This window comes from Podarcis cretensis, assembly GCF_951804945.1.
Source record: "Podarcis cretensis genome assembly, chromosome: 5".
NCBI classification, from domain to species: domain Eukaryota; kingdom Metazoa; phylum Chordata; class Lepidosauria; order Squamata; family Lacertidae; genus Podarcis; species Podarcis cretensis.
The window spans coordinates 59,441,936-59,466,684 of record NC_137174.1 but is presented as its reverse complement, the minus strand read 5'-3'; the positions used below and the strand labels follow the sequence as shown (position 1 = coordinate 59,466,684).

At 48.1% G+C, this 24,749-nt stretch overlaps 3 protein-coding genes across 5 annotated transcripts; 1 reads left to right on the top strand and 2 right to left on the bottom strand.

Annotated features, from left to right (window-relative positions):
- Positions 1-202: 202 nt before the first annotated feature.
- On the bottom strand, positions 203-9,287 carry ZDHHC16 (zDHHC palmitoyltransferase 16). 3 transcript variants are annotated; one of them, XM_079977232.1, is made up of 11 exons: positions 9,118-9,287; positions 5,533-5,785; positions 4,994-5,188; positions 4,626-4,720; positions 3,389-3,417; positions 2,687-2,820; positions 2,485-2,532; positions 1,904-1,989; positions 1,539-1,662; positions 968-1,038; positions 203-709 (listed from the first exon to the last, which is right to left on the bottom strand). In XM_079977232.1, exons 2-11 carry the CDS (start codon positions 5,767-5,769, stop codon positions 595-597), a joined length of 1,134 nt encoding a protein of 377 aa, XP_079833358.1. In that variant the 5' UTR covers positions 5,770-5,785; positions 9,118-9,287; the 3' UTR covers positions 203-594. The 3 variants fall into 3 exon arrangements, with proteins under 3 accessions (XP_079833358.1, XP_079833359.1, XP_079833360.1); XM_079977233.1 differs by having other exon boundaries at positions 4,626-4,717; XM_079977234.1 differs by lacking the exon at positions 2,485-2,532.
- A 124-nt stretch (positions 9,288-9,411) lies between these two features.
- EXOSC1 (exosome component 1) lies at positions 9,412-15,504 on the top strand. The gene is made up of 8 exons (XM_079977238.1): positions 9,412-9,563; positions 10,873-10,988; positions 11,819-11,893; positions 13,091-13,179; positions 13,878-13,911; positions 14,462-14,512; positions 14,613-14,697; positions 15,068-15,504. Exons 1-8 carry the CDS (start codon positions 9,536-9,538, stop codon positions 15,172-15,174), a joined length of 585 nt encoding a protein of 194 aa, XP_079833364.1. The 5' UTR covers positions 9,412-9,535; the 3' UTR covers positions 15,175-15,504.
- Positions 15,505-16,735: 1,231 nt separating this feature from the next.
- PGAM1 (phosphoglycerate mutase 1) lies at positions 16,736-22,709 on the bottom strand. Its single transcript, XM_079977235.1, has 4 exons — positions 22,474-22,709; positions 19,312-19,586; positions 17,871-18,051; positions 16,736-17,737 (listed from the first exon to the last, which is right to left on the bottom strand). The coding sequence occupies exons 1-4, from the start codon at positions 22,613-22,615 to the stop codon at positions 17,568-17,570; spliced, it is 768 nt and encodes a 255-aa protein (XP_079833361.1). The 5' UTR covers positions 22,616-22,709; the 3' UTR covers positions 16,736-17,567.
- Positions 22,710-24,749: the final 2,040 nt, after the last annotated feature.

Sequence of the window (24,749 nt, the reverse complement as noted above, 5' to 3'; positions counted from 1 at the left end):
TATTTTTAGACTTCACCCCAAGGCCTTACACCTAATGGCCGGGACCAACAAAATCTCTTAAGACCTACAACTATCTGTAAAAACAGCACTGCCTGGAATCTGTTCTGAAAAGACAGTTGCGAGCTATAGAGAGATCAATCAGTTTCTTAAGATATTGCCACCATTGTGCCTTCTCTTCTGCTAAAGAGGAACAGATGCCACACCATATTAAAATGATTTTTATTTTCATTTAAAAAATCCCTGCCTACATAGTGGAAGAGTAACAAGACCCTGGCATACCAGCCAGGGTCCTGAGGTGGGGCAGGGGGCATATTGCGCCTTCCTCCACTACCAGGAATACCAATACTTCATCCTACATAGGCTGGATTGTGTGGGCAAGACATTGCTGTCTCACCACAGCTGCCTGCAGCTGGGGGGGGGGGCCTCTTCCACCTTCATCCTAAGACTGCTGGAGCAGTTTGCTGCAGCTGGTGCAATTGTGGCATGTGATGTCACCAGCACCTCGGGGAACTGTGCTGTCCATTATGCTGCCCCTTGAAAGCAGCCTGTGGTTTCCCGTCTTCCGGCAGCTGGTCAACTCTGCCCTTTATCAAATCAAATTGTCAAGAGAGGAGTCTTCTGTTCCACAATGCAGGGTGGAGTTTCCCAACTCAGGCCAGATCCATAGGGTGTGTGTGTGGAGGGTAGTAGAACTCGGGTGACCCAGTGCCTAGAAAAGAGAACATCTTTCAATGAATAAATGGAACACAGGAAGACATTTACAGGCTTGCTAGTATATTCCGCCCAAGCATTTTCCAGATTACAGAGAACCTAGAGGGCTACAGCATTACTGTGGAATGCAAAATAAGAAGCTTCAGCTGTGCTAATAGTACTTTGCTTCGTCAAGATCCAGCCAACCCCAGGCACCCTGTTATCCAAAAGACAGGGCAAATGTAGAGTATACCAGCTGCGCATTTCCCGTTCTCACCTCTGTGTCTCCACACCCAGGAAAACCTTCCAATTTCCCAAAGGACCATAGTTGTATGGGTTTTGGAAGACCTAGGGCCAATGGAAAAGTAGCATGAAATTATATTCTGCTAGGACCTGGTTCTGGCATATTTATTCATTCTTCCATTCTGCATAGCAACCCCTCTTGGGGAAATCTGACTATGGTCAAACTTCAGAATTATTCAAATGGTCAAAAATAAGTGTGACGGAATGATACTCTTAAAAAAAAAAGTCTCCCTGTTTACGTAGCTGAGTTCTATATAATGTATTAAAATTAATTCAAATAAAATATTCAAATGCATGCCTGATTAAAAATAGTTTGTGTTTTCTGGAATCCGGAGAAAAACAGGGTCAACTCAAGAGGAAGTTTGTTTATATAGGAAGGGGCTGCAGGAGAAAAGGCCCTGTTTTAGCTATTTTTCTGACTAAACACCCTGAACTGATGGAACTTTAGCATGACACACACATCAAGCAAATAGGTGAGCTCAGCTGTTCTGCCTCCATTTTCTCTCCCCCCCCCCCCATTGAAGGTTGAGCCTTGCCCTCCTCACCTTGCCCTTTAGTCGGAGTCTCTTTCTTTCTTTGCGGTTTATGTGCCTTTCAATGCTGGTCTCACCACGAGTGATGAGGACAGAATGCCAGAGCATGAGAGCGCCCAGTGCCAAGGCTACTGAACTGCAGGGAAATGAACAGAGGAATGTTGCAGCGGATGGACAAACACCAAGTAGCTGAAATAGCTGGAGCAAGTAGCTTATTATCTCTCACTGATAGCTGGATGAGGCTTTTGCAGAGAGCAGAGAATAAGACAGCTAGAAAGCTCTGTGCTCCAGAGGCTGACTTGGCAGCTTTCTCAAAGCTTTCCGGAGAGACTTGCCCCTCCTCTTCCCCATGAGCACCAAACAACCAGATCAGTTACCTGCAGAGGACCCAGGCATACACTATACTCTTGTGGAAAGCTCGCTGGCGGAAGGAGAAGGTGGGTGGTGGTGTCTGAGAGTAAGTCTGCAAGGAAAAAGCAGATGTTGCGGTGGCCAGAGATGCGAGGATGCAGCAGAGGATGCTGTGACCCCAAACCAATGAGATGTGGAGGTCTTTCAAGGACAAATGGGTGGACAGACAGCACAGCACAAGACAGACACCTCTTGGGAGGCAAGGGTCTTGATCATGAATCAGCGATGGGGCAGAGCATGGGTACTGGGGTTCAATACTCACTTCCCTTACTCCCCATTCATACATTATCTCTTTTGGAAGACAAGAATACAGCATCACTTAGCCAGTTGTGCAAACAGTTCCTCCCCTCGATGGCACAACCAATTGCAGCTGAATGGGCTCGGGCTCCCTTAGGAGGAAGAAGGGAAGGAGTGATTCTGCCCAGGAAAGGGAATCTGAGCAGTCACAGCCACGGCTGTAGAGTCAATTGCTGGGGCAGAGCAGCAAGCTCCCCTACCATGCTCTGCCCTGTCCCTGACTTGAGCAGCGGAGCAGCAGGTACCCCACCTGATTGGCTGTCACGTGCAGTCTCCCCTTGTCAAGCAGTTTCATTTTCTATCGGATGGAAAAGAGGCTGCCAGTTACACACACTCAGCTCTCCTCGGCCTAGGTAACTCCTCGTGCAGTTAACCAGGCCAGGAGGAAGAGCCCCTCCCCCTCCCATGCCACCATGTGCCCAGACAGACCCCAGTTCAGCCAGAAACCTCACCTCAATGGCAGCATAGGCCTCCCAGAATAGGTCCCAGCCGCTGACGCTGCTGTAGATGCAGCCCATGGTCATGAACAGCATGAAGGAGAAGAAGTAGCGGTGGTTGAAGTGCCCCACGCAGTTGTTTAGCCATGCTGTCCCTTGGGGTTAAAGGTCTGTAAAGGCAGGCAAAAATCCCCAACCCTCCTCACCGTGTAACAGGGGATAGCCAATTCTGGATCTGCACCCAAACCGTACTGGTGATTTAATTGATCCACCTAATACCATGCCACCTGTTTGGGCTCCTTCCAATTTTGCTGCTCCTTTCAGTTTGGGGGAGTGAGGAGATCTGCTTACTCAGGACACACTTTAATAAAGCCATAACCCAGCAGGTAAGAAGAACAGGGGATGATGCTTCACATAAAAGGAATAATAGTTCTGGCCTAAGAACCATTTCGCTTTGATGCTGAAACAGGAATGCCCCCTCTGAAATGCAGCTGATTGTTCCCAAAACATTTACTGAGACATGCCTCACAGGAGATCGGCACAAATACTTTTCCTTTTCCTCTTCAATGTTGCGAGTTTACCCCCTTGGACCAGTTAATCTCAAGACATCCTTTACTTTCCCTGGGGATATATATTATCACTTTGCATATATCATCGCGTTCTTGGGACAAGTGACCTTACAGGAGTCAGTCCAGCTATGGGCCTGCAGAAGGATACGGCAGTGATGGTCCATCTTCAACACACACCTGTGGAAGGGAAATAGCATTTGCGTTAGGGCGCTATTGCACACTGGAGGTGAGACAGAAGGAGAATGGGGTGCTGACAGCGCAGCGCAGCTTAAATAGTAAGGAAATGATGCAGCTATGGAACATGACACGGTGCAGCAACACAAGGCAAGAAAAACAAGAACAAGTCACCACTCGATCCCTTAATGTGCATGCAAGCAAGAGACCGGCTGAAGGCTGCTTGGCGAGAGCTGGGTACTGGCTCCTCACTGGCCTCAATACAAAGCCCTCTGCAGTCTTTGGCAATGTTACCTTAGTGTAAGGAGACTTCTGCACAAACTTGCAGGTGTTCCTAAAGGTAGAGATGCATATAGTCTATAGGTACACAGATGCACCCCAAGGCTACACAGCATTTGGCAGAATTTAGCTTCTTGAGCATGTTTTCTTTCATTTAAAAAGGCAAGTTTCTAACCTTTATGGCTTGGGAAATAAAACCAAAGGTTTAAAGTGAGTGGAGAAAGCAAAGAAAATTCAAAGAGGAGGAGGAATGAGCAGCATTTCCCAAGCTCTGATGTTCTGCATAGTCCTTTATCCCTAATCCCACAGGTAGCAGACATTATGCAAAACAGACATTTGCAGACTGAACATATTTGCCTAATTTATTAAAACCACACAATTTTATTTTCTCTCGCTCCCATGCCGCCCTTCCTGTATTTACTGTACTTTCTTTTTCAGTGCAGAGAAATTTTGTTGATGTTCTTACAGGTTATATCTCAGCTGAAAGAGGGACTCCAAGACTTCAGCATGAGAAACAGGCAACAATTCATCTATGTCCAGATTATTATTGTCATTGCAATTCTGCATCAGAGGAAACTCTCACTCCATATCCAAAATTATGAAGATCACAAAAGTGTGCAATAAGTCAAGGAGTTATGCTTCCTGCATTCTCGTGCTTTATTCTGAAACAAGTATTTGGATATTTATGGAAAATATAAGAGAGAATCGCAAGAAGTATATGCCAAGAGGGGAATGTGGAGTTCAGAAAGCTTTCTAAAATTCTCAGGAGTCTTTGCCAGACATAGGATTCTACATGAGCTACCACAAGACATTTCATGCTCACATACAATGTGAAAGATAAATGACCCTGGTTATCTGCCTGCCCATAAAGCATCTTTAAAGGGTTCGGGTTTTCACACGTGACACTGGTCTGATACAAGGGGAATGCCCACCTGTTGCAGATGCTGCAGTGGTGGGTCCGGGCAGGCTTCGGGGCAATACATTTTCTGCAGATGGAGACAGCAGCGACATCGCTCTTCAACTGCTGCTGGAAGGAACATCAGTAGCCTTTAGCGTGGTTGCAAGAGTGCCATGGCCCTTACACTAACCCAAAACACACTGGGTCAAGCATATTTGGACATGGGCCCTCTGGAGCTTGCACACAGTGGCAACTCGAGATCAGCCCTTTGTCCATAACGTTCTGTGTAAGAGTCACCAGTGAAAGAAGAAGTGGTAGGAAATCATGTCCTACCATGGATCTCAGTGTTAAAAAATAAACTTAATAAAAGTGAAATCAGAGATATTGGTACCTCTACCCTACCTGCGGAGGAAAACCGGGCTGAGTAGTGATGGCCATATAGTAGTGGAAGACAATCATGACGAGGTTCCAGTGACCATAGATGAAATGCCAGAAGATCCAAAGAAGGGGGTAGGTTCGCAAGACGAGAGGCAAGAGGCAGACGTACACTATGACCACCACTGAGCTGGTCAGAGTGATCACCAGAGCCACAAACACCTGTTGAGGGGGAAGGGGGAAAGGTCTGAGCCACCAACACACTGCAGACAAGTCTCCGCCCTGTCGATGAAGGAATGTTTCCAGTGGATGGATCCCCACGCTAAACCCAACTTGGTCTCCCCATAATCTGAAGAAAACAGCAGCGCTGGGGGACCACAAAAGAATTCAGCGAAGCATCAGTGCCATCTCCTCCCACATCTGCAAGGTCATGTATCTCCTTGCCCAGCTTGGATGTTTGATGGTGGCTTGAAGCCCGGGGCTCAAACTCTTTATTTCCTAGAGCTGAACATGTCTCCAGTGGGCCTGAAGCTGCACTCCGCTGCCTTTCCTCCCGAGATACTCACCACCCCAAACCAGCGGGTGACGTGATCCACCAGCCAGTAGATGGGCTCAAAGAGGGCGTCGAGAGCAGTGTCGCCATTAGCAAAGGAGTTGTACACCAGGGAGCGCAAACAGAGGCGCCCGTACAGCCAGAGCTGCCCCACATGCTTAGTCAGCCAGAACCGACGCCGCTGACCTATCCGCAGGCATTTCAGGAAGAAGCGCATGACAGCAGAATACATCCTCTGGCGGCTCCTCATCCCTGCCACTCAGAGTCTGTGGAGAGAGGAAGCAGTGTTAAGTAGATACTGGACATCGGGTTTAGATGGAGGGCAAAGGCTTGGTGCCAAATATTCTACTGCTCCAGAATCACGATGCTAAGGGATGTAGGATGGTGGAAGAGTCACGGCTGATCATAGGATAGTGCTGAGGGTGAAGAGTCACTCTCACTTCAGATGACTCCAGTGCAGCATTGGTGGAAAGGTTTTGCTCACCCACTGCTGTCCGTGTGAGTAATGACAGCTAGTAGAATGCACCCAGAGTTGAACGTGTCCCCTCTGTGGCTCTGCCAATTCTCCTGCCTATCTTCCGAGATGGAATACCCAGGCTCCTTGCGTGAATGTATATACACTGAGTTCAAAGGGCAAGAGATTGCCCAGAGCACACACAGCACCCCAAAGGCCAAAGAGGCACATCTATGAAGTTTGCATTTGGAGTTCCTTTCCCAACATAATGGAGAAAACAGCTATCAGTGGCTACTAGCCATGATGGCTATGCTCTGCCCCCAGTTCTGAATCCCAATTGCTGGAAACTGCAGAAGGGCAGAAGGGGAGAGCGCTTCTGTGCTCAGGTCCTGCTTGCAGGTTCCTCCCAGACATCTGGTTGGCCTCTGTAAGAACAGGATGGTGGACTAGACAGGTCATTACCTGGTCCAGCAGGCTCTTCTTCAGCTGTCATAGCAAAGGGAGAGAATGACTGAGGAAACCAGGCATCTCATGAGTGGCGGGGACACAGTGCCTTTTCCCCAAAGTTGTTTGCTGTGGTGTAGTCTAGAATTTTTAGAGTAGGGGGGATACCTTGAGTTAGGGATGGACCCTTCCACAATAGAAGACAAGCCCATATAGAGCTGAGCACCTATGAGATTTAGAGAGCTGAGATGGAAACTGCAGGAACTACCAACAATTGAGGAGTGGCAGACAAAGATGATGGACTATGCGGAACTGGCCAAGCTGACAGGCAAGATCCGGAACCAAGACGACCAAAAGTTTCAAAGACAGTAAATTTATTGAGTATATGAATAATTATTGTAAAAATGTGAAGACACTAGCGGGATTGATATAAATTCTGCAACTAAGAAACTCTAAATCGCAAAACTTTATAGACCATTGAGACAGAGTTGATCATAAGGATATAAAGGTCTGAAGTAGAGGATATAAAGTGCGACACAAAGATTTGAAAATTAAAAACCGGTTGAAGGGATGGAGGGAAGTCACGAGCTCAGTAGAGCAAAGAATTTATTTGTTTTGTTATTGGTATGCTGAAATATTGTGTTAAAAAAGAAATTGGTAAAAATTATATTTAAAAAAAAGAGAGATTTAGAGAGCTGACATGCAGGGAGGGAGAAGATTGAATCCTTGCTGCCATGCATCCTTTCATCTCTGCAAAATATTTCTGGGTTAAGAAAGAATTGACTGGCGAAAGGGAGCCAACAGTGATACCTTCCCAAACCCAGTCCTGGTCTTGAGAGAGTTCAGCATATTCCCTTGACATCTCTGCCTCAGTTGGGGAAAACATCCAATTTAGACCTGTCTACTAAAGCTAGCAGGGCTAAGGAGGCCAAAATGATAAAAGAGGAGGAACGAAATGATGGCACTTACCTGCTCGCAGAACTCCAGCATCAAGCTGCAGCTAATCTAAGAGCAAGAGGGAACCTGAGCTAGGCCAGCTCTGGAGAAAGCTGATCTTGGCCAATTAATATTAACCGAGAATGTGACCCTACGAACCCCTCAGGGGTGGTGACAGTACCAGCAAGGTGGAACTTAGTAAGGGGGTCACAGTGCAGAAATGAAACAAAGAGACCTAAAAAGGAATTTGGCACCACTGTCGAGAGATCAAATTATGATTTTTAAACTTAGGAAAGTAGGCCTATGGCTGACTCTGCAGCAACCATTATGCCCAATCTCCACTTACATCTTATTGTACTAGCAACCTCTCACTCCACTCAAATTCTACTTGCCTCAAAAAGGTGTTCTGGTGCTCTCAACAGAGTACATTCCTTGTAGTTAGTCTGAACACAAGTGACCCTATTTTGGTTCATCTTAGGGTAAGTTATAGCTGCACGTTAAACAGGGACAATAACACACAGCCTCTCACACATGAATGTATTTTCACAAGGACGGGAGGGGAGAGGATCAGCATAGTTCTGGATCTTCTTAATTCTGCTTCTGTAGAAACTTTGGTAAAATTGAGCAACATGTTGCAGAATCCCTGCAGCGCTCTGCCCAGTAGCCAAATAAATAGCAAGAACACCTCCAAGTCTCTCCCCCACCCCCAAGGCAAATAGATTATTTTACGTGGTCCACAACAGAATGCATTGTTGTAAGCCACTTTGAGATTTATTTAATAATAATAATAATAATAATAATATCACATAATTAGTTTTCATGAGGCAATACATTTAGAGTCAAAATTAGAGCTTTCCGGCAAAGTGTACCAGCTCACATGCAGCTAGATAAAAGTGTTCACACACAGCAGCCCTTCTGTGTTGACATTACAGCAGAAAATAACACACACACACACACACACACACACACACAGAGAGAGAGAGAGAGAAGCATTGTCTCTGCCGGTAGTCACATGCACCCAGAGCTCGGCCCATTCTCTGCCAGTTGAGCAGAGCTGGCATCCTTCCTGAGCACGGATTAAGGGTGATTTCTGAAGGCAGCATTGCCCCTCTAGCAGATGGCAGCAACAGCAGAAGTCACACAAGGGAAGATTAAGCACTGAGATGGCTATGAGACAGCGAGACCTGCGTGGGTGAGTCAATGGGCTCCCAGTGGGGTGGGGGATGGGATTTTGTCTCCACTATATTTTCTAAGAAAAAGGAGATCAGCTGAGGTTAAAGCTCCACCTCCGCGTGAGCCCCAGCTCGCCTGCTCTAGGCATAACAGCCCCAGAGGCGGTCGCGGGAACAAACCCCAGAGAGGAGTGGGGACAGGAAAAGAAGCACCATTCGTATGCATCCCACGAAAGCTCTTTAAAGGCGTGGGGACCTGAAGGCGCGTGTCTACCGAGTTCAGCGGTTCATGGCTCTCTCTAGCCATGCCTCCCGGGGAGGGTCTGTTCCAACGTGCATTCCAAGGATGCAGTCATTCGGGACGCTGCTAAGCAATATCTGGGAAAGCGAAGAGCACCGAGCGCCAGCTTTGTTGCCCAAACCGGGCACGGCAGCCTTAGCAAACAGGCGAAGCCCTTAAGCAGCAATGGAGAAGAGGAGCTACCCGGCGGCGAAAGAGCACCGGCTCTCCCGAAGCGTGCAGGGGAAACGAGGTCTGCCCCAGCATGCACCGCAGGACCACCGCGCGTCAGAGGGATCCCCCTCGCCTTACCTGGTGCTGCCATGATCAGGGTGTAGTCAAACCGAGACTACCACCCGCTCCCCGCGTTACCGCATCCACCGATGCATCCTGCTCCCTGTCTTTGACCACCCTCACCCTTGCGCATGCGCGACTCCACGCCGCGAGCGCCAAGCGGAACTACGATTCCCGTCACCCACTGCGCGTCGCTTCGCGCGGTTTCCTCGCGCCCTCTGCCTATGGCTTTCCCTCTGTGTGCCCCGCACGCCCCCGCTTTCTATAATAGCTCTTCCGCCCACGGAGGAAAGCATGCGCGCGGGGAGGAAGTCATGTGACAACAGAGCTGGCCAATGAGGCAGCGGCTCAGCGCCCCGTTTTCGGTGGGGGAGGCTTGCTTCGGAAGGCGCGTTTCCCTCCAGAGAGGCGGCCGCACAGACTCGCCCCGGGCAGGATGGCTCCCGCGCGGTACTGCGTCCCTGGTGGGTGACTGGGAGAGCCGGGGCGGGAGGAGGGAGGCGTCCTGGCTGGGTGCAAAAACGAGGTCGCGCTGTTGAAGTTCTTCTTCGTAGCCGAGTGTGATTGTCTTCCATGAACACGGTTTTAACGGTGAGTCCGTTAAGTGACTGTGGAGGCCAATTCTGGATCCACACGTCCTTCCACAGTGGGGACATAGGTTGCCAGGCGGGAGTTGATCAAGGTGAGGATTTGCCAAGCGTGCCTTCCTCTTAGCAAGTTTCTCCCTTTCGTCCTGAGTTCCAGCCATGATACCTTTGGTAAAGGCTGTTCTCCATTTGGAGCGCTCGCAGGCCAGTGTTTCCCAGTTGTCCATCTTTTCCATAGGGCTTAGTGGTGCATCGCGCCAGGGCCTCTTGGGTTCCCCCGCGAGTTGGGGAGCTGCGCGGCTTTGCCAGCGGCCTCCCCTTTCCCTGCACACCCGCCAGCTACGCCCTGCCAACCATACGGCTGGCGGGCGTGCAGCTTGCTTCCCAACCCTCCGCGGGAGGAGAGCGATCCCCGCAGAGGCTTAGGATGGAAGCTGCACCCCACCAACCATATGACTGGCGGGTGCACAGCTTCCCTCTCAAGCCTCTGCGGGGATGCTCTCTTGCAGCAGCATGGGGGAGAGTTGCGCCCCCCCCCCATGGCTGGCAGTGCTCAGCTTCGCCCCCCCCCCCCACTATCCGCGGTAATTTGGGGGCGCTGGGCCCTGGGTGTTTATACTACATTTTTAAAGATTTGCTTTGAGAGAGTCTTTAAACCTCTTTGTTGACCACCAGCATTATGCTTTACATTTTAAAGTTTGGAATAGAGCAGTTGCTTTGGAAGATTATAATCAGGCATCTGAACAACATGACCAGTCCAACGAAGTTGATGTTGAAGAATTGTTGCTTCGACACTGGTGATCTTTGCTTCTTCCAGTACACTGGCATTAGTTCGCCTGTCTTCTCAAATGATGTGTAAAAATTTGCAACTCTAGGTAGCTCAATGGGAGAGTATCAGGACAGTCCCTGTTCAGGATGGCAGCTGTGGCAAACTACAACGCAGTTGCGCAGTCGGGTAATGTTAGGATTTGTGCCTCCTCTCCTGCCCCTGTTTTAAACCATAGGAAAGTTTTTCATGTTTGATACGCACCTGTTAACAGCATGATGGGAGTCAATAAATGGGGCTGGGGGTACATGAGTTGGTCCTGCTTTTCACTATGACAGCTTCTCCTGCTGTGTCTGTTACTGTCTGAGAGGACAGTCAACTCTAGGCAATGAGATGTTTGACTTGCATTCTGTCCTGCAGGAGAGAGACTCTGCAGCTTAGAGGAAGGAACCCCCGGAAGCGGCACCTACACCCGTCATGGTTCGATCTATGCCTCCCTGGCTGGTTGTCTCATGAAGAAAAGTGAGAATGGCATGGTGAGATTGAAGCAACCTCTGGGCAACAGTATGAGGGGGTGGTGTAGTGGGAATTGCAAGGACAGAATGCTTTGATGTGAGCAGTGCTAGTTCATAGTGTAGGACCAAAAGAGGAACCAAGTCACAGATCTGGGGAGGTTGGGAGTGCATAACTGTGACCTTGGATGAGTCAACATAGCTCAGTTGGTTAGAGCATGGTGCTGATAATGGCAAGGTTACAGGTTTGATCTCCGTATGGGACAGCTGCATATTCCTGCATTGCAGGGGGTTGGACTAGATGATCCTCAGGGTCCTTTCCAACTCTACAGCATGATTCTGTGAATAGCTGTGGAGCTGTTCTGGGTCTCACAGATTCCTGACTGGAGGTGGGTCTGTGCAAGAAGGCAGGTGAGCTTCATGTCATGTGAACTGGATGGTGCATAATCATGACACCCTATAAAGCCTGAAATGTATACTGTGGCACCTGTAGTGATTAGATGCTTACATTTATATTATCCTGTGAATCGCCCTGAGACCTGTGGATGTAGGGTGGTATACAAATTTAATAAATATTAACAACAGCAACAAGTTTATGGTCAGCTGGTAATCCAGAAGAAGTTTTGAAACATGGTTATCTTATAGTGTCATCGTAACACTTGTAAGTCAGTAGTTTTCAACCATGAGTCCCCCAGATTTGTTGAACTACACCTGTTATCCCTGGCCATTGGCTAAACTGGATGGGGTTGATGGGAGTTTTAGTCCATCCACACCTGAGGACCTGTGGTTGATGAGCACGGCTCTAAAGCAATGCGTCAAATAAATCATGACTAGTCTTCTTTGCTTCTCTTTAGCTCCCGGTGGTTTCTGTGATGAGGGACGTGGAATCTCAGCTTCTTCCTGATGTGGGAGCTACAGTGACGTGCAAGGTAACCTCATTTCTATCTTGGCACATTAGAATTGTCTTTGATTCATCTACTGGCGGGCCAAGGAAAGCAACATGTTTGGCTGTGAACCAGATATAGAAGCTGTTTGCCACAAGCCTGACTATTGCAGCTGAGCAATGTTTTCTACATCTTTTTATGTGGTGTACTCCTTAAAGTGTCTGATTAGGGCCTGAGAGACCAGGGTTCAAATCCCTACTCGGGCATGAAGTTCACTGGGTGATCTTGAGCTAGTCACCAACTCTTCGCCTCCCTTATCTCACTGGGTTGTTATGAGGATAGTATGGAGAGGAGAATCATGTTTGCCACCTTGACTAGCTTTGTGGGGAAAGGTGGGATATAAATGTCTTGATATATAATAAAATGGCATGGATGTTTTTACACAGCAGTTTGCTTGGCTGGTGGCACTGCAAACTACAGTGTGACAACAGACTTCTGAGAGCTACTTTCCCATCACAGCAGTGTTGGGGGATGAGACAAAGGTGGTAGGAGGAGAGAGATGGAGGCAGGTGTCTGGCCCAGTCGAACCATGGAAGAATGGCCAGGAAGGGCTAGGCAGCAGCCCATCAACCATCCTGCTCTGCTGCTTCCTGTCTCTCCAGTGACACCATTTCGGCCTTAGCAACATCAGAGGATAAGAGAATTGGAGGGGGGGAAGCCTAGGTGAGCTGAGGGCAAACTAATGGGAGCAGGTAGTGGTGGTTTGATGTGTTCTAATGGGAGGGGTTGACTTGGTGAGGCATAAGAGGAGGCGGGTTGACAAGTGGGTGAGTGTAGCTGGCAAGTACAGTGAGCAGGAGCTCAGCCCCTAGTAATAAATATCAGGGCTCTTGGTCTGTTCTGCCCCTGAATACCAGAAGCCCAAGTTCCTTCATTAGCAAGTCCACTATAAACCTTGCAAGCATTGCCCTCGCCAGAACAAAGTGTTGTTGATGGAAAGGAAGAAGCACGTACTTCATCTCAAAAATGAGCTTTGATTTTTTTCCTCCACAGAGCAGAAAGCATCATCGACTGCAATCCTAAAATTACTTTCGTTACTTAGAAAAGTGGGAGGGGGAATTGCTGAGGCATTGAAGTTACTGTTCCCTGTGATTACTGTGATTACTCTGTTTGATTTGTCCAATCTGAAATTCAATTATGGTTTTCTCTCCCCTTTTTCCCACCCCCAATATTCCCACCCAGGTTTGCAGCATTAACTCTCGTTTTGCCAAGGTGCACATCTTGTATGTCGGCTCTACACCATTAAAATCCCCATTCCGTGGAACTATCCGGTAGGAAGACAACTTTGTTGTGGAGGCTTCTTCTGAGGTGTTGGATGTCTGCACTTTTAGAGAGGACATAAGGCCAGCCCTTATAAATATTTTGTTTTACTCTCATCATTAGCACTTGAGCGCTAGTAGGAATTGTTTTATTATATTTATGTTCCTTTCATTTATATAATTTTGTTGTGGAACCCAAGGCAGTGTTTGGATCCCAGGCAGTCATCCATTTAGCCACTAGCAAGACCCAGATCTACAGTGGTACCTCAGGTTAAGTACTTAATTCATTCCGGAGGTCCGTTCTTAACCTGAAACTGTTCTTAACCTGAAGCACTACTTTAGCTAATGGGGCCTCCTGCTGCTGCCACGCCGCCAGAGCACGATTTCTGTTCTCATCCTGAAGCAAAGTTCTTAACCCAAGGTACTATTTCTGGGTCAGCGGAGTCTGTAACCTGAAGTGTATGTAACCTAAAGCGTACGTAACCCGAGGTACCACTGTACTTCATCCAGTAAGGTGCTTGGCCTCATGTTCAGACTTCTTGGTTTTTCATCTAAACTAGCCAGCCCTTCCTCAAAAAGCTGCTGCTGCTGCTGCTGCTGCTGCTGCTGCTTCGGCAATCACTCATAGCCGAGTCAGTATAGTCAGTTTTCTTTTAGGGGAGGGAGAGGAGGACTAGGGTGAACTCTTACCTTCTTTTCTCCTGCTGCAGGAGAGAAGATGTCAGAGCTACAGAGAAAGACAAGGTCAGTGGAATAAACATTTTGGTTACATGTGATGGGAATCAGTAGTATACCTAATGCGCATAGCCAGGAGCATTTTTTCCTGGCAAGAATACATACATGTGTGTGGCGGACTAGGACATGGGGGACTTTGAAGCCCACTGGGTGACCTTGAGCTAGTCACCATCTCTCTGCCTAACCTACCTCACAGGGTTGCCGTGAAGACAGTATCAAGAGGGGGACAAGTGGGTTTGCCACCTTGGGCTCATTGGAGAAAACCGTGTGATAAAAAAATAAAAAAAATAAAAAAATCATTACTGCTCTTGGGGAAACTTACCTGAGGAAAAGCAAAACCTTGTGGGGGCAAGAGGACATTTAGCAATGCCTCTTTTGTACATTTGTTGAAGAAAAGGCTTGTGATTTCTGGATAAAGGATATCTTAGCACAAGATCTGATGGGATGTCCTCTTCGTGTTCAGATCGGCCATGTTTCACTGCACACTTTCCCTCGAAGTTCTCTCAGTATTTGGCTTTTCACACTTTCTCTTTCCTTCCCACCTCATGCATGGTGACAGGTAGAGGTTTACAAGAGTTTCCGCCCAGGAGATATTGTTTTGGCCAAAGTTGTATCCTTTTCTTGTTTCTGCCTTTATTTGCTGTGTATATATGTGCTATTTGCAAGAGAAATCTTTAAGCACTGCACCTTAACTCAGCCTGTGGGGCTAGATCTCTCTAGGTGATGCACAGTCCAACTATTTGCTGACAACAGCGGAAAATGAGCTGGGGGTAGTGGTGGCTCATAGTGAAGCAGGTAAGGCCAGTCTTGTTCTAAGCAGGTTGTACATAATGCTGAAATCTACTGAACATGCCAACATATTCTGGACCTCTTAAATGTATGATTAAGGAAGAAGCATTAGTAACATCACTATTGAGGGAAGACATTCTATAATATAGAATATCCACTTAGGTTGTAAAGTGAAAAGGGCAGTTTATGGATGCAGCAACTAAATTTCAGAGAGCCAGGTAGTGGTATATTTATTTATTTTAATTTAATTTAATTTATATTCTTCCCTATATCTGGGGGGCTCAGTGTGGTTGCAAGGCACCTTTAATGAGTGGAAGAATCTTTCTTTCCCTGGGAAGGGTGTCTGTGTAACTATGGATTTCTGTTCTGATTTCAGGAGTACAGATGGTGCCAATCAGCTGGTGTGAAATGCAGTGCCCCAGTACACATAGCAAGGAACTGCGCAAGGTAGCCAGAGTACAGCCCCAGTTTCTGCAGACGTAGGGAATGGTGTATGCCCAAAGATGCACAGCAAGTACATGGAAGGCTTTGCTACAGCTTGCAAGCTTAGAGGGGCATGGAAGCAGCCTCCTTTGCTGTTGCTGTGAATGGACCTTATGAGGGTGCAAAACAGAGCTGGGTCACTTTGGCTTCTGGAATGGTCTGGGAAAGAAAAGTTGAAGACAACTCCAGATTCCTCTTAATTTTATATTGCTGTTGTACTGTTTTATAAACCAACCAACTCTTACCTGTTGTCCCTGTCTTTTCTGCCTGATTTTAATATTCACACCTGGAAAAGGACAAATAAAACTGTCTTCCATTCTTCCTTTCTGAGCCATAAGCAGTACTGTTTTTATCTTTAATAAATACCACCTATAGGCGATATAAAAGTTTTTCTCTAGAGAAGGTTAACTTCCTCCTTTGAACTTGGGTACATTCAGTCCTGGGACATGGATGGCACTGAGCCTAGGGCTTGCCGATCGGAAGGTCGGCAGTTCGAATCCTCGCGAGGGAGTGAGCTCCCGTTGTTCGGTCCCAGCTCCTGCCCACCTAGCAGTTCAAAAGCACATCAAAGTGCAAGTAGATAAATAGGTATCACTCCGGTGGGAAGGTAAATGTGCGCTGCTCTGATTCGCCAGAAGCAGCTTAGTCATGCTGGCCACATGACCCAGAAGCTGTCTGCGGACAAACGCCGGCTCCCTTGGCCAGTAAAGCGAGATGAGCACCGCAACCCCTGAGTCGTTCGCGACTGGACTTAACGGTCAGGGGCCCCTTTACCTTTTTTACATTCAGTCCTAGATAGTTTGATCTAGTGAACCCCCTGCCCTTGTTGGGAGGATATGTTATTAGAGAAGCAAGGGTGGTGATTAGGTGTGCAGGATCCCAGGCAGTGCCCAAGTTTTGAAGTAGATAGCTCCAAGGCACTCGAGGGGGAGAACCAAAGGAATGAATGCCTAGTCACAAACAAAGGAAATTTGATATTGTTCCTATCTAAACATTAATGTTTGAATATAAGTAAACCAGGATTGACCTTTGTGTTCCCTCCTATTACTCTTGTGTTCACATTTTCTGTATACGGTACTGGCTTATGTTTAGTATCCACAGTATTGCAAGGTTTTGACATTCACATGTAAACTAGTAACCAAATCTGAAAAAAGAAGGAAAGGAAAACATAATGGTTTGAATCTCTCTCTTTGCCAGCAGGGCCATGTGGAGGGGGAATCCTGTACTTGGGAACTGTACTTCCCTGTTGATCAGTAGCAGTTGTGTGTGTGTAAGCCAACAGGGACACCAACCACCTGCAGTGCTCACCTTGGGAGTGGTTTGGGGATCAGCTAGAGTAGAACATAAGACTTGTCCTTATATGGACTTTACCTACATGGACTCCACAGCCAGTAGCTTTAAGATGGAACAAAAGATGACCTGGGTCCTTTTCAGACCTGCTTGCAGTGGATAGATACTGTGACTAAATGGGAAAGGAGAGATGAAGAGTCAGCATTGGGGGAGGGGGGGGAACAAGTAGCACTATTTCTTGGAATCAATAAGATTGTACAGACGCAGGAGCTATTGCACATAATTCCTTTATTTTACTGAGATTAGGGCAAATGCAGCCATTGTACAGTGAAGTGAGCTCCAGTGTAAACCTGCCCTAAATCAGGCAGGGATACCACACAGACTGTGGGGCAGAAAAGCAACACATGATGATACACAGTATCTGGGCTTACTGGCACTACACAGCAAAGTTACGGGATTACAGCTGGAGATTCCAGGGTGGGTGCTGTTCCCTTTTCTCTTCCCCTAGCTTCACTCCTTCCTACAATCGTTTTGAAGGCAATGAAATAATGAGCTGGCTATTGTTACCTAATACAGAATCAGACGTAACTCCAGGGACAACTAAAAATAAAAAAGACTCTTTAGCAAAATTACATGCTCTCTTTAAAAAGACCCATAAAAAATAAATGGTCCTTGAGCATCCCTGTTGTGCTGTCTGAAGCACCCCTAGCTAGCCTTAATCACGAGTGACCAAACCAAATCGAGCAATACTACTACAGCTGCCACATAAAATGGAAAGAAGGCAGGAGGGGCTCTCTCTTCGGAATGCATGGGGATTCCCCCCTTCACTTTAGCAGCATCACATTCCATGGCGCTAGGGTTTGCTCATCTGCCAGACCCCTGTGCTGGACTGTGGTCCACATCCCTAGTGTATCTAGCCATATCCTGCTGGGGGTAAAGTGAATGTGGAAGGACGTTGGTCTTGAAGGAAAGAATGTGGTGGCCCCAGGAAGCTTCACCTCCTTTGGCTCGTCTGCCCAGTCCCTCAGGCTGTGGCAGGCGTGTGCTGGGAAGGAAAGGGATGAGGGAGGGGGAGATCTTCTACTGAGTACTTGGGTTTGCCTTCACTTCTTGACCTTGCCCTGGGCAGCCACAGCTTCCATGGCCTTGCGGACAGTCTCCTCATCCCCAAGGAACTGCATGGGCTTGATGGGCTTCAGATTTTTGTCCAGCTCATAGACAATGGGGATTCCAGTGGGCAGGTTCAGTTCCATGATTGCTGCCTCAGACATTCCTGCAAAGAGCAAGGGGTGAATCACACCAGGAGCTTGGTTATAGTGCCCATCCCAAGGACTGTTAGAAGGCAACCCTCTTGGAGCTTGCCTTTAGACTTGACCAGGCTTGTCTCAAGTCACAAGCAGACTCACCTTCTAGATGCTTGACAATGCCTCGGAGACTGTTGCCATGGGCAGCAATGAGCACACGCTTGCCTTCCTTGATCTGAGGAACAATTTCCTCATTCCAGAAGGGCAGGGCCCGAGCAATGGTATCTTTCAGGCTCTCACATGTAGGCAACTGATCTTCAGTGAGGTCAGCATAGCGACGATCCTGCGGAAGAATATGGAGTGGCATTTAAGACACGATTTCTGCTTCATCCTGGAGATGCTCAGGGAGATCAATGAAGCACCTTCTCTTCGGAAGAATTGGTTCTTTGGCCTGTGCTACCACATGCTCCAGCTGTGAACCATGCTCACTGGTTGCCTGTGTTACTGGACATTTTAAAATAGGCACTTTACAGGAGCCCATCTAAGCATTTGTTTTTCCTCTGGTCTTTGGTCAGTGGCCCTTCCTTACCTCTCATATCAACAGCATGCTAGGCCTTAAATAATAATTATTTGCCCAAACCAACATTTTCTATTCATCCTCCCAAATGCGGTATGAAACTATTAATGTTTGGAAAATCACAGAGCTGAAGGGTACCCTAAAGATAATCTAGTTCCTGCTCACTGCAGTATTTCTGGCAGATGGCCATCTGTCCTCTGCTTAAATGCCTCCAGGGTGTGCAAATCCAGCACTTCCCCATAGCAATCTGTTGCAATATCAAACGGCTTGTGCTGTGTGAAGGTTTCTCCTAACATTTAGCCAAAATCCGCTTCTCTGCAGTTTCTACACATTGCTTTGGCTCTTCAGCAACCTGTTCTACAGAAGTTGCCTCTTTTACAGCCATAATCACAATTTCATTGCCTATTGTTCTTAACCTGAACGGCCTTTTTAATTTCATTGCCTATTTTCAACTTCATTGCCTATTGTACACAGCTGTTTTAGCTTTTCAGTGCCTGCAGATGGTATTATAATCCACACTACTGTGATCAGATAAAACAAGTTCTAGAGCCTGCGATCTGACCATCTCGTGTGGTAAAACCATTAACAAACATGTTGTTGTATAGATGGAAGATTCCAGCCCCTCCACGAATAACCTTGACTGTTGTCACCATGCAGTACAAACATCCATGAAAGGGCACAATGTAAATGATTAATTGCATGAAAGGGGCAAGTTCTATTAAATTGTCAAAACAGCTCAGGAGTGACATCCCGTATAAAAGCAGCAATTAGCAAGGACAACTGTAGGACTCCCAAAATAACTGGACAAAGGGAGAGTAATGTAAGGGCAAAAGTCCAAGCAATGGATGGAGAAGATGGATGAAAATGGGAGTCCAATGAATCCATGGTTCTGGGGCAACAATGGGCAGAAACAGGAGGGTATTTTAGAAGTCACATCACAGGGTACCGCTGCATGACAATTTCCAAATGATCCATCCCCCCCCCCCGCCCCACACACCACTAATGGACTAGAGTTTCCCAGCTCACCTTGCTGATGGTACTGTAGAAAGGGTGATCAGGCTCCATTGGAGGTGGCGGAATGTCGAAGGAACGCCTCCAGATCTTCACCTGGGCCTCACCATGTTTAGCTGCCGTCTCAGCCTTGTTAAGGCCTGTCAGGCCACCGTAGTGCCTCTCATTGAGGCGCCAGGTCCTCACTACGGGTAGCCACATCTGATCAATGACATCCAGCACAGTCCAGAGGGTGCGGATTGCCCTCTTCTGCACAGATGTGAAGCAGATGTCGAACTCATAACCAGCATCTGGAAGGGCCCAGAGAATACAGTCATACCTCATGTTACGTTTACTTCATGTTACGTTTTTTCAGGTTGTGTCCCGCAGCGACCCAGAAGTACCGGAAAGGGTTACTTCTGGATTTTGCTGCTCGCGCATGCACAGAAATGCAAAATGGCGTCACATGTGTGCGCAGAAGCGGTAAATCGCAACCTGCGCGTGTGCAGACTGCGGGTTGCATTCCTTTCATGTTGTGAACAGATCCCGTTCACAACCAGAGGTACCACTGTACAATGCTTATCTTATTTGAAGCATGCTTTATCCCAAATTCTCTGTAACACATTAACATCTTAGCGTGGAAGCCCCTCAATGTTTCACTGACATATGTAGTCACCCACTAAATCCAGGCAGTGGGGGGAGAATCCAGCAAATGCTCCCCCGACAAAGTGAAGATGGAATAGCAGGGGTAACAAACAAATAGGTAGGTTTACTAATCATATGCTGCAAGCCCTGAGGTTACCATTACCAAGTTCCAGTGTTGAAATTAGCAGCAAACTCAGCGTATCGCATCTTCCATTTTACAATGTAGCTGGCTTGTTTTTGGCCAGCTACATTGAAACCCAGTATAGTGGAAAGATGAAATGCTTATGTAATCATTGGGGTGGGGGAGGAATCTGAACAGCAGCCGCTCTCTCTGCTCACCGAGAGGAGAGGAAACAACCAGTCACCTCTATCTAAATTAGGTTATGTTGTAGTATAGCCTTAACAACACGTCCTTACAATCATTTGCCTGCTCCCATGTGCCTGATTGTCCCATTCTGTAGAAAGGAAGAGAGGTTCTGTGCAATAATGCCAACCAATGTCAGGGTGGGGAAAGCAGTAATTGTGCAACACGGAAGATGAAACAGGACAAAGGCAAGCAAAGGACAAGTCATGCACCATTGCATGCACCCACCCAACCAACCAACCCAGGATGACCCCTTAAGAGGGCATCAGAAATTAACAATATAACAGCATTAGAAATGAACAATAACGGACACTTTTAAATGCAGGGCTTTTATTCTGCTTACATCAAACACTCTACGCAATTCTCAGAGAAGGGTAGAACTCTGTTCTCTTTCCTTACACCCAGAGAGATAATGCACAAAAACTGGAACTGGGCGGGCTGTTTCTTGAGCCTGCAGAAAACATGCGGTCCCTAGTTGCTTCCTGGAGCTCTCCCCCCCCCCCCCAAGCCCCAATTTCCTGTGACCCTGCTCTCTCTCTCTCTCTCTCTCTCTCTCTCTCTCTCTGCAAGACAGAATGACTCAGCAGCTCCTGCTATATTTCCATATCAAAGGCCCAGCAAGACTGCCAATGCAATCCTGCAGGATGGCCACGCAGGGTGCATGTGTAAGGAATGCAGGGAAGAGATACTCTCATGCCATATGAAGGCTTCTCCTATTTCCAGCAAGCCTTTTATCTTTATCTCACTGTGTATCGGACATTAATTTTTTTTAACTGGCCTTTTAAATTGCTGTAGTTTTATTGCTTTCTTATTGCTGTTGTTTTTATTCCAAAAGAGCTTTGAGATGTTCCATGAGAAGCAATTATTAGATGAAATTCAATAAATAATATTACGCTGCTGTGAAGATTTCCTTGAGAGGCAATGGGGGCATGCCTTGATTCAGACCGAAACAGTGACCCTAAAATGCGCAAAAGTGACCTAGCCAAGGTCGCGCAGCTGGAGCGGGGTGGGTGGGGGAACATAGCTAAAGAAGCAGTTGCCCCTTTTCACAGCGGGAGAGTAGCCTATGCCACCCTCTCTATGAAGGCCGTGACGCCTTTGGCGAGTGAACAAGCAGCACGTTTTCAGTCAATTCATCCTGCCGCCCAGAGGAGTGAGATGAAATCCCTGTTATGCTTGGCACAGATTTAGCCCGAGGCTATTCGGGGCCAAGAGGCGTCACAATCTCTGAAAGGAGTAGGGCCGGAGTTCCGGCTAGCCTAGGGCGCCCCCACCCCAGGGCCGGCTGCAGGGAGCTGCGCTTCGATTCTTCAGCGGCGAGGCCGATGCATGAGCTTCAGGAAACCTCTCCTTTGTCCTACTTTACATCTTTCCGAGAGAGAGACTTGCCGTTCAAACGCCCGAGAACACGCGTGTGCCTCCAGAAACGTGTCCAACTCCCCGTTTCGCTTCGAAAGCCCAGAAACCCATTCTGGCCTTCCATTCCCCTCCCAACATGAGTAAGCCTTGGGGGGGGGGGGGAGAGCATCCTTGCCAATTCCATGCACGCTTACTGGAGAGCCAGTGATGCGGAATTCAGCGGGGCTTACTTCCGAGTACAGTGGTACCTCGGGTTAAGTACTTAATTCGTTCCGGAGGTCCGTTCTTAACCTGAAACTCTTCTTAACCTGAAGCATCACTTTAGCTAATGGGGCCTCCCGCTACTGCTGCACCGCCGGAGCACGATTTCTGTTCTCATCCTGAAGCAAAGTTCTTAACCCGAGGTACTATTTCTGGGTTAGCGGAGTCGTAACCTGAAGCGTATGTAACCTGAAGCGTATGGAACCCGAGGTACCACTGTACTGTAGACGTGATTAGGCATCTAGCGGGAGACCTGTCCCAGAAAAATGCAAGGCACCCAATTCTTGCGCGGAGAGAACGCGGAAGCTCACCACGTGGCTAAAGCAGGAGAAAGGGAACACCCGCATGCCCAAACCTCCTTCATCGCCATCTCTTGGGACCCTCCGTGGTCCAAAGAGGACCCGCAAGATCTTCTGGCCTTGCTCGGATACCTTCCCGACCCCTGCGCTGAGTTCCGGCCCGCCTCCCCCTTCCCCCCGGGATGAGAGCCTCCAAGCATCCCCATCGCGCTCCGCCCGCGGCAGCCTCCCGGCTCCCCAGCCCTCGCGCCGCGCCCCGGTCTCCTTCACCTCTCAGCGCTTCTCCGCCGCGCCGCGCCTCCTCCTGCCCTGCCGGGCTCAGGTCTGCGTCGTACCAGCCGCTGAAGCGGTTCTCCAGGTTCCAGGCGCTCTCGCCGTGCCGAACCAAAACTAGCCTGTAAGCAGCAGCCATGGCGGGAACCGAGAAGCTGGGATGCTATGCAAGCGCCGCGGATGCACTCTGCACACTGCGACGCCACCGACCGGGAGACTCTCGGCCAGGCAAGGGGCGTGCGCCCAAAGACCAGCGCATCTTAGGCATCCGCTCAGACAGGCAGCGGACAAATTCCGGGCTCGCTTTTCGCATAACGTTTTTCTACCCAAGAGAAATGAGAGTTGCCCATCAAGAAAGAAAGAAATCTAAGGTTTCGGCTTAGTTGTGATTGGGCAGCAGAGCTTCCCCCTCGCCAAACGCAGCAGCCAAGATAGGTGTGCTGAACTTTTCGTGTGAAAATCATATTTAAGACATGTTTCTAAACGCGCATTTTTATTCAAGTTATTCAACAGAGTTGATCGCCAATTTCGGCTGTGAACAAGTCCGAGGAGGGGATAATTAAAGTATATTCGTGGCAACCTTAAGTGTGTTTTCTATGGGGCTTGTTGTTGTTGTTGGAAACAAGGCTCAGGCCCATCTCTAGTTTGCAAGTGGGCTCCATATGAAATACCTGGCTAATGGCCGAGCAATTTGTCAGTGTATTGAAACTATGTTAAACAGCACCTGCCACACAAAATAAGATCTGGATTCCAAAGGAGCACGCTACATAAAAATTATTAATATCTCCATTCACTGACTTCTCTGAGCAGTTCTTCCAACCCAGGAGAAACTAAAACCTCTTTTAAAGGAGCCAGGAAGTTTGCCTCCAGATAGTTGAATTGTACCTCTGTAACGTTACAATCTCTATGGGCATTCTAGCCCCACTCAACCCCTCCCTCCGGATTCAGTATTGCGCATGCTCTGGTTTTCGATCCGGCAGTCTGTGTCTCAGACTGGAATTCATACGTGCGTTTTTTAGGAGGAACTATGAAGGTTTGGCGCATGCGTCCAGAAGGAGGCGCCTGGTCGCTTCCTCCGGCACGGCGCTCACGAAGCGCACGCGAAGGGCAACGTGACCTTCATCCGCTGGGCTGGTCACCATTGCAATGTGCCTGGGGATCCCACATGGGCAGTGCTAGAAGGGGCGCGGGGGGGAGTGCCCCCCCAAATTAATGAGCTCGCCCTCACTCCATCCCCTTCAGCTGCTAGACACCTGTCATTAACATTACGGTAATTTTTCTGCCAGAAATCTTAACGTGAGGACACAACTTGCTCATCCAGAAATATACTTTCTCTCTCTCCCCCGTTTCATCTGGTGCTACCCCTTCATCCCTGTGGACTGCTCTGTTTTTAAATTTCACCCTTAATTCAAGATGTTATTTAACACACCAAGGAGGGTAGATCCCTAAGGAGCCAGACTGGGCAGGTTAGAGTTGTATCATAAGCGGAGCCATAAATTCCAGATGACGTCCTTCAGAATGAGCACCAGCTTGCATAGGATGAATGCTTTGGAACAGCCACATGGTAGTGAACAGTAGACACTTAACACCTATAGCACAGGCTCATAGCCAGTCCAGACATCAGGGGTTTGCAACTTTGCATGCTTGAATGTTCCTCTTCTGTGGCAGGGAATTCTGCCTTTAGAAAGCTAGAGTGTAAAGGAATGAAAGTCCCACCTTATTTTCTTCCTGTTGTGCTCAAAGCAGGGCAGATATCTGACCCCCACCCCAGCTAAAGTGATACTGGCCTGAAAAAATCTTCACAAAAGTGTATGAGAGAATGTGATGCTAACAACCAATACCAAAATGAAGGTCTTCTAGGCTTGCAAGTTGAGCGTGCTGCTTTGTGGAAGTGAGTCATGGGCAGGAGCCATATGTGCTGCGTCAGGAAGATTTTGGGCATCACATGGCAGGACAGAGTCTCAAACAAAGATGTGCTCTCCCAAGCCCACATTCCCAGCCTATTTGCACTTCTGTCTTAGCAGCCTTGGTCATGTACACATGACCAGACAGGCAGGATCCCCAAGGATCTCTACACTACACCAACTCTGTGTTACAAAGATGTCCACAAACACGACATGAAGGTTGACAACATTAATCTTGCAGTGTGGGAATCCCTTGCAGATGTTCACAGTGCCTGGAAACAGACAGATTGTGTATCCACAGCATGGACCAGAGGAGGAATGACCGCTGGGAGGAGCACAGAGAGAAGCAAAATCACAGTGCACCTGTAA

Excerpts from the sequence above, each read along its gene's own strand:
- ZDHHC16 (XM_079977232.1), bottom strand. The coding sequence starts at position 5,769 with ATGAGGAGCCGCCAGAGGATGTATTCTGCTGTCATGCGCTTCTTCCTG. Across the intron at positions 5,189-5,532 it reads TCACCCGCTGGTTTGGGGTG|GTGTTTGTGGCTCTGGTGAT; the intron begins GTGAGTATCTCG and ends CCCCCTCAACAG. Across the intron at positions 1,990-2,484 it reads TGCACGTGACAGCCAATCAG|ACTTACTCTCAGACACCACC; the intron begins GTGGGGTACCTG and ends TTTTCCTTGCAG.
- EXOSC1 (XM_079977238.1), top strand. The coding sequence starts at position 9,536 with ATGGCTCCCGCGCGGTACTGCGTCCCTG. Across the intron at positions 9,564-10,872 it reads CGCGCGGTACTGCGTCCCTG|GAGAGAGACTCTGCAGCTTA; the intron begins GTGGGTGACTGG and ends TCTGTCCTGCAG. Across the intron at positions 13,180-13,877 it reads CCATTCCGTGGAACTATCCG|GAGAGAAGATGTCAGAGCTA; the intron begins GTAGGAAGACAA and ends CTCCTGCTGCAG.
- PGAM1 (XM_079977235.1), bottom strand. The coding sequence starts at position 22,615 with ATGGCTGCTGCTTACAGGCTAGTTTTGGTTCGGCACGGCGAGAGCGCC. Across the intron at positions 19,587-22,473 it reads CGGCGGAGAAGCGCTGAGAG|ATGCTGGTTATGAGTTCGAC; the intron begins GTGAAGGAGACC and ends GGGCCCTTCCAG. Across the intron at positions 18,052-19,311 it reads TCTACAGTACCATCAGCAAG|GATCGTCGCTATGCTGACCT; the intron begins GTGAGCTGGGAA and ends ATTCTTCCGCAG.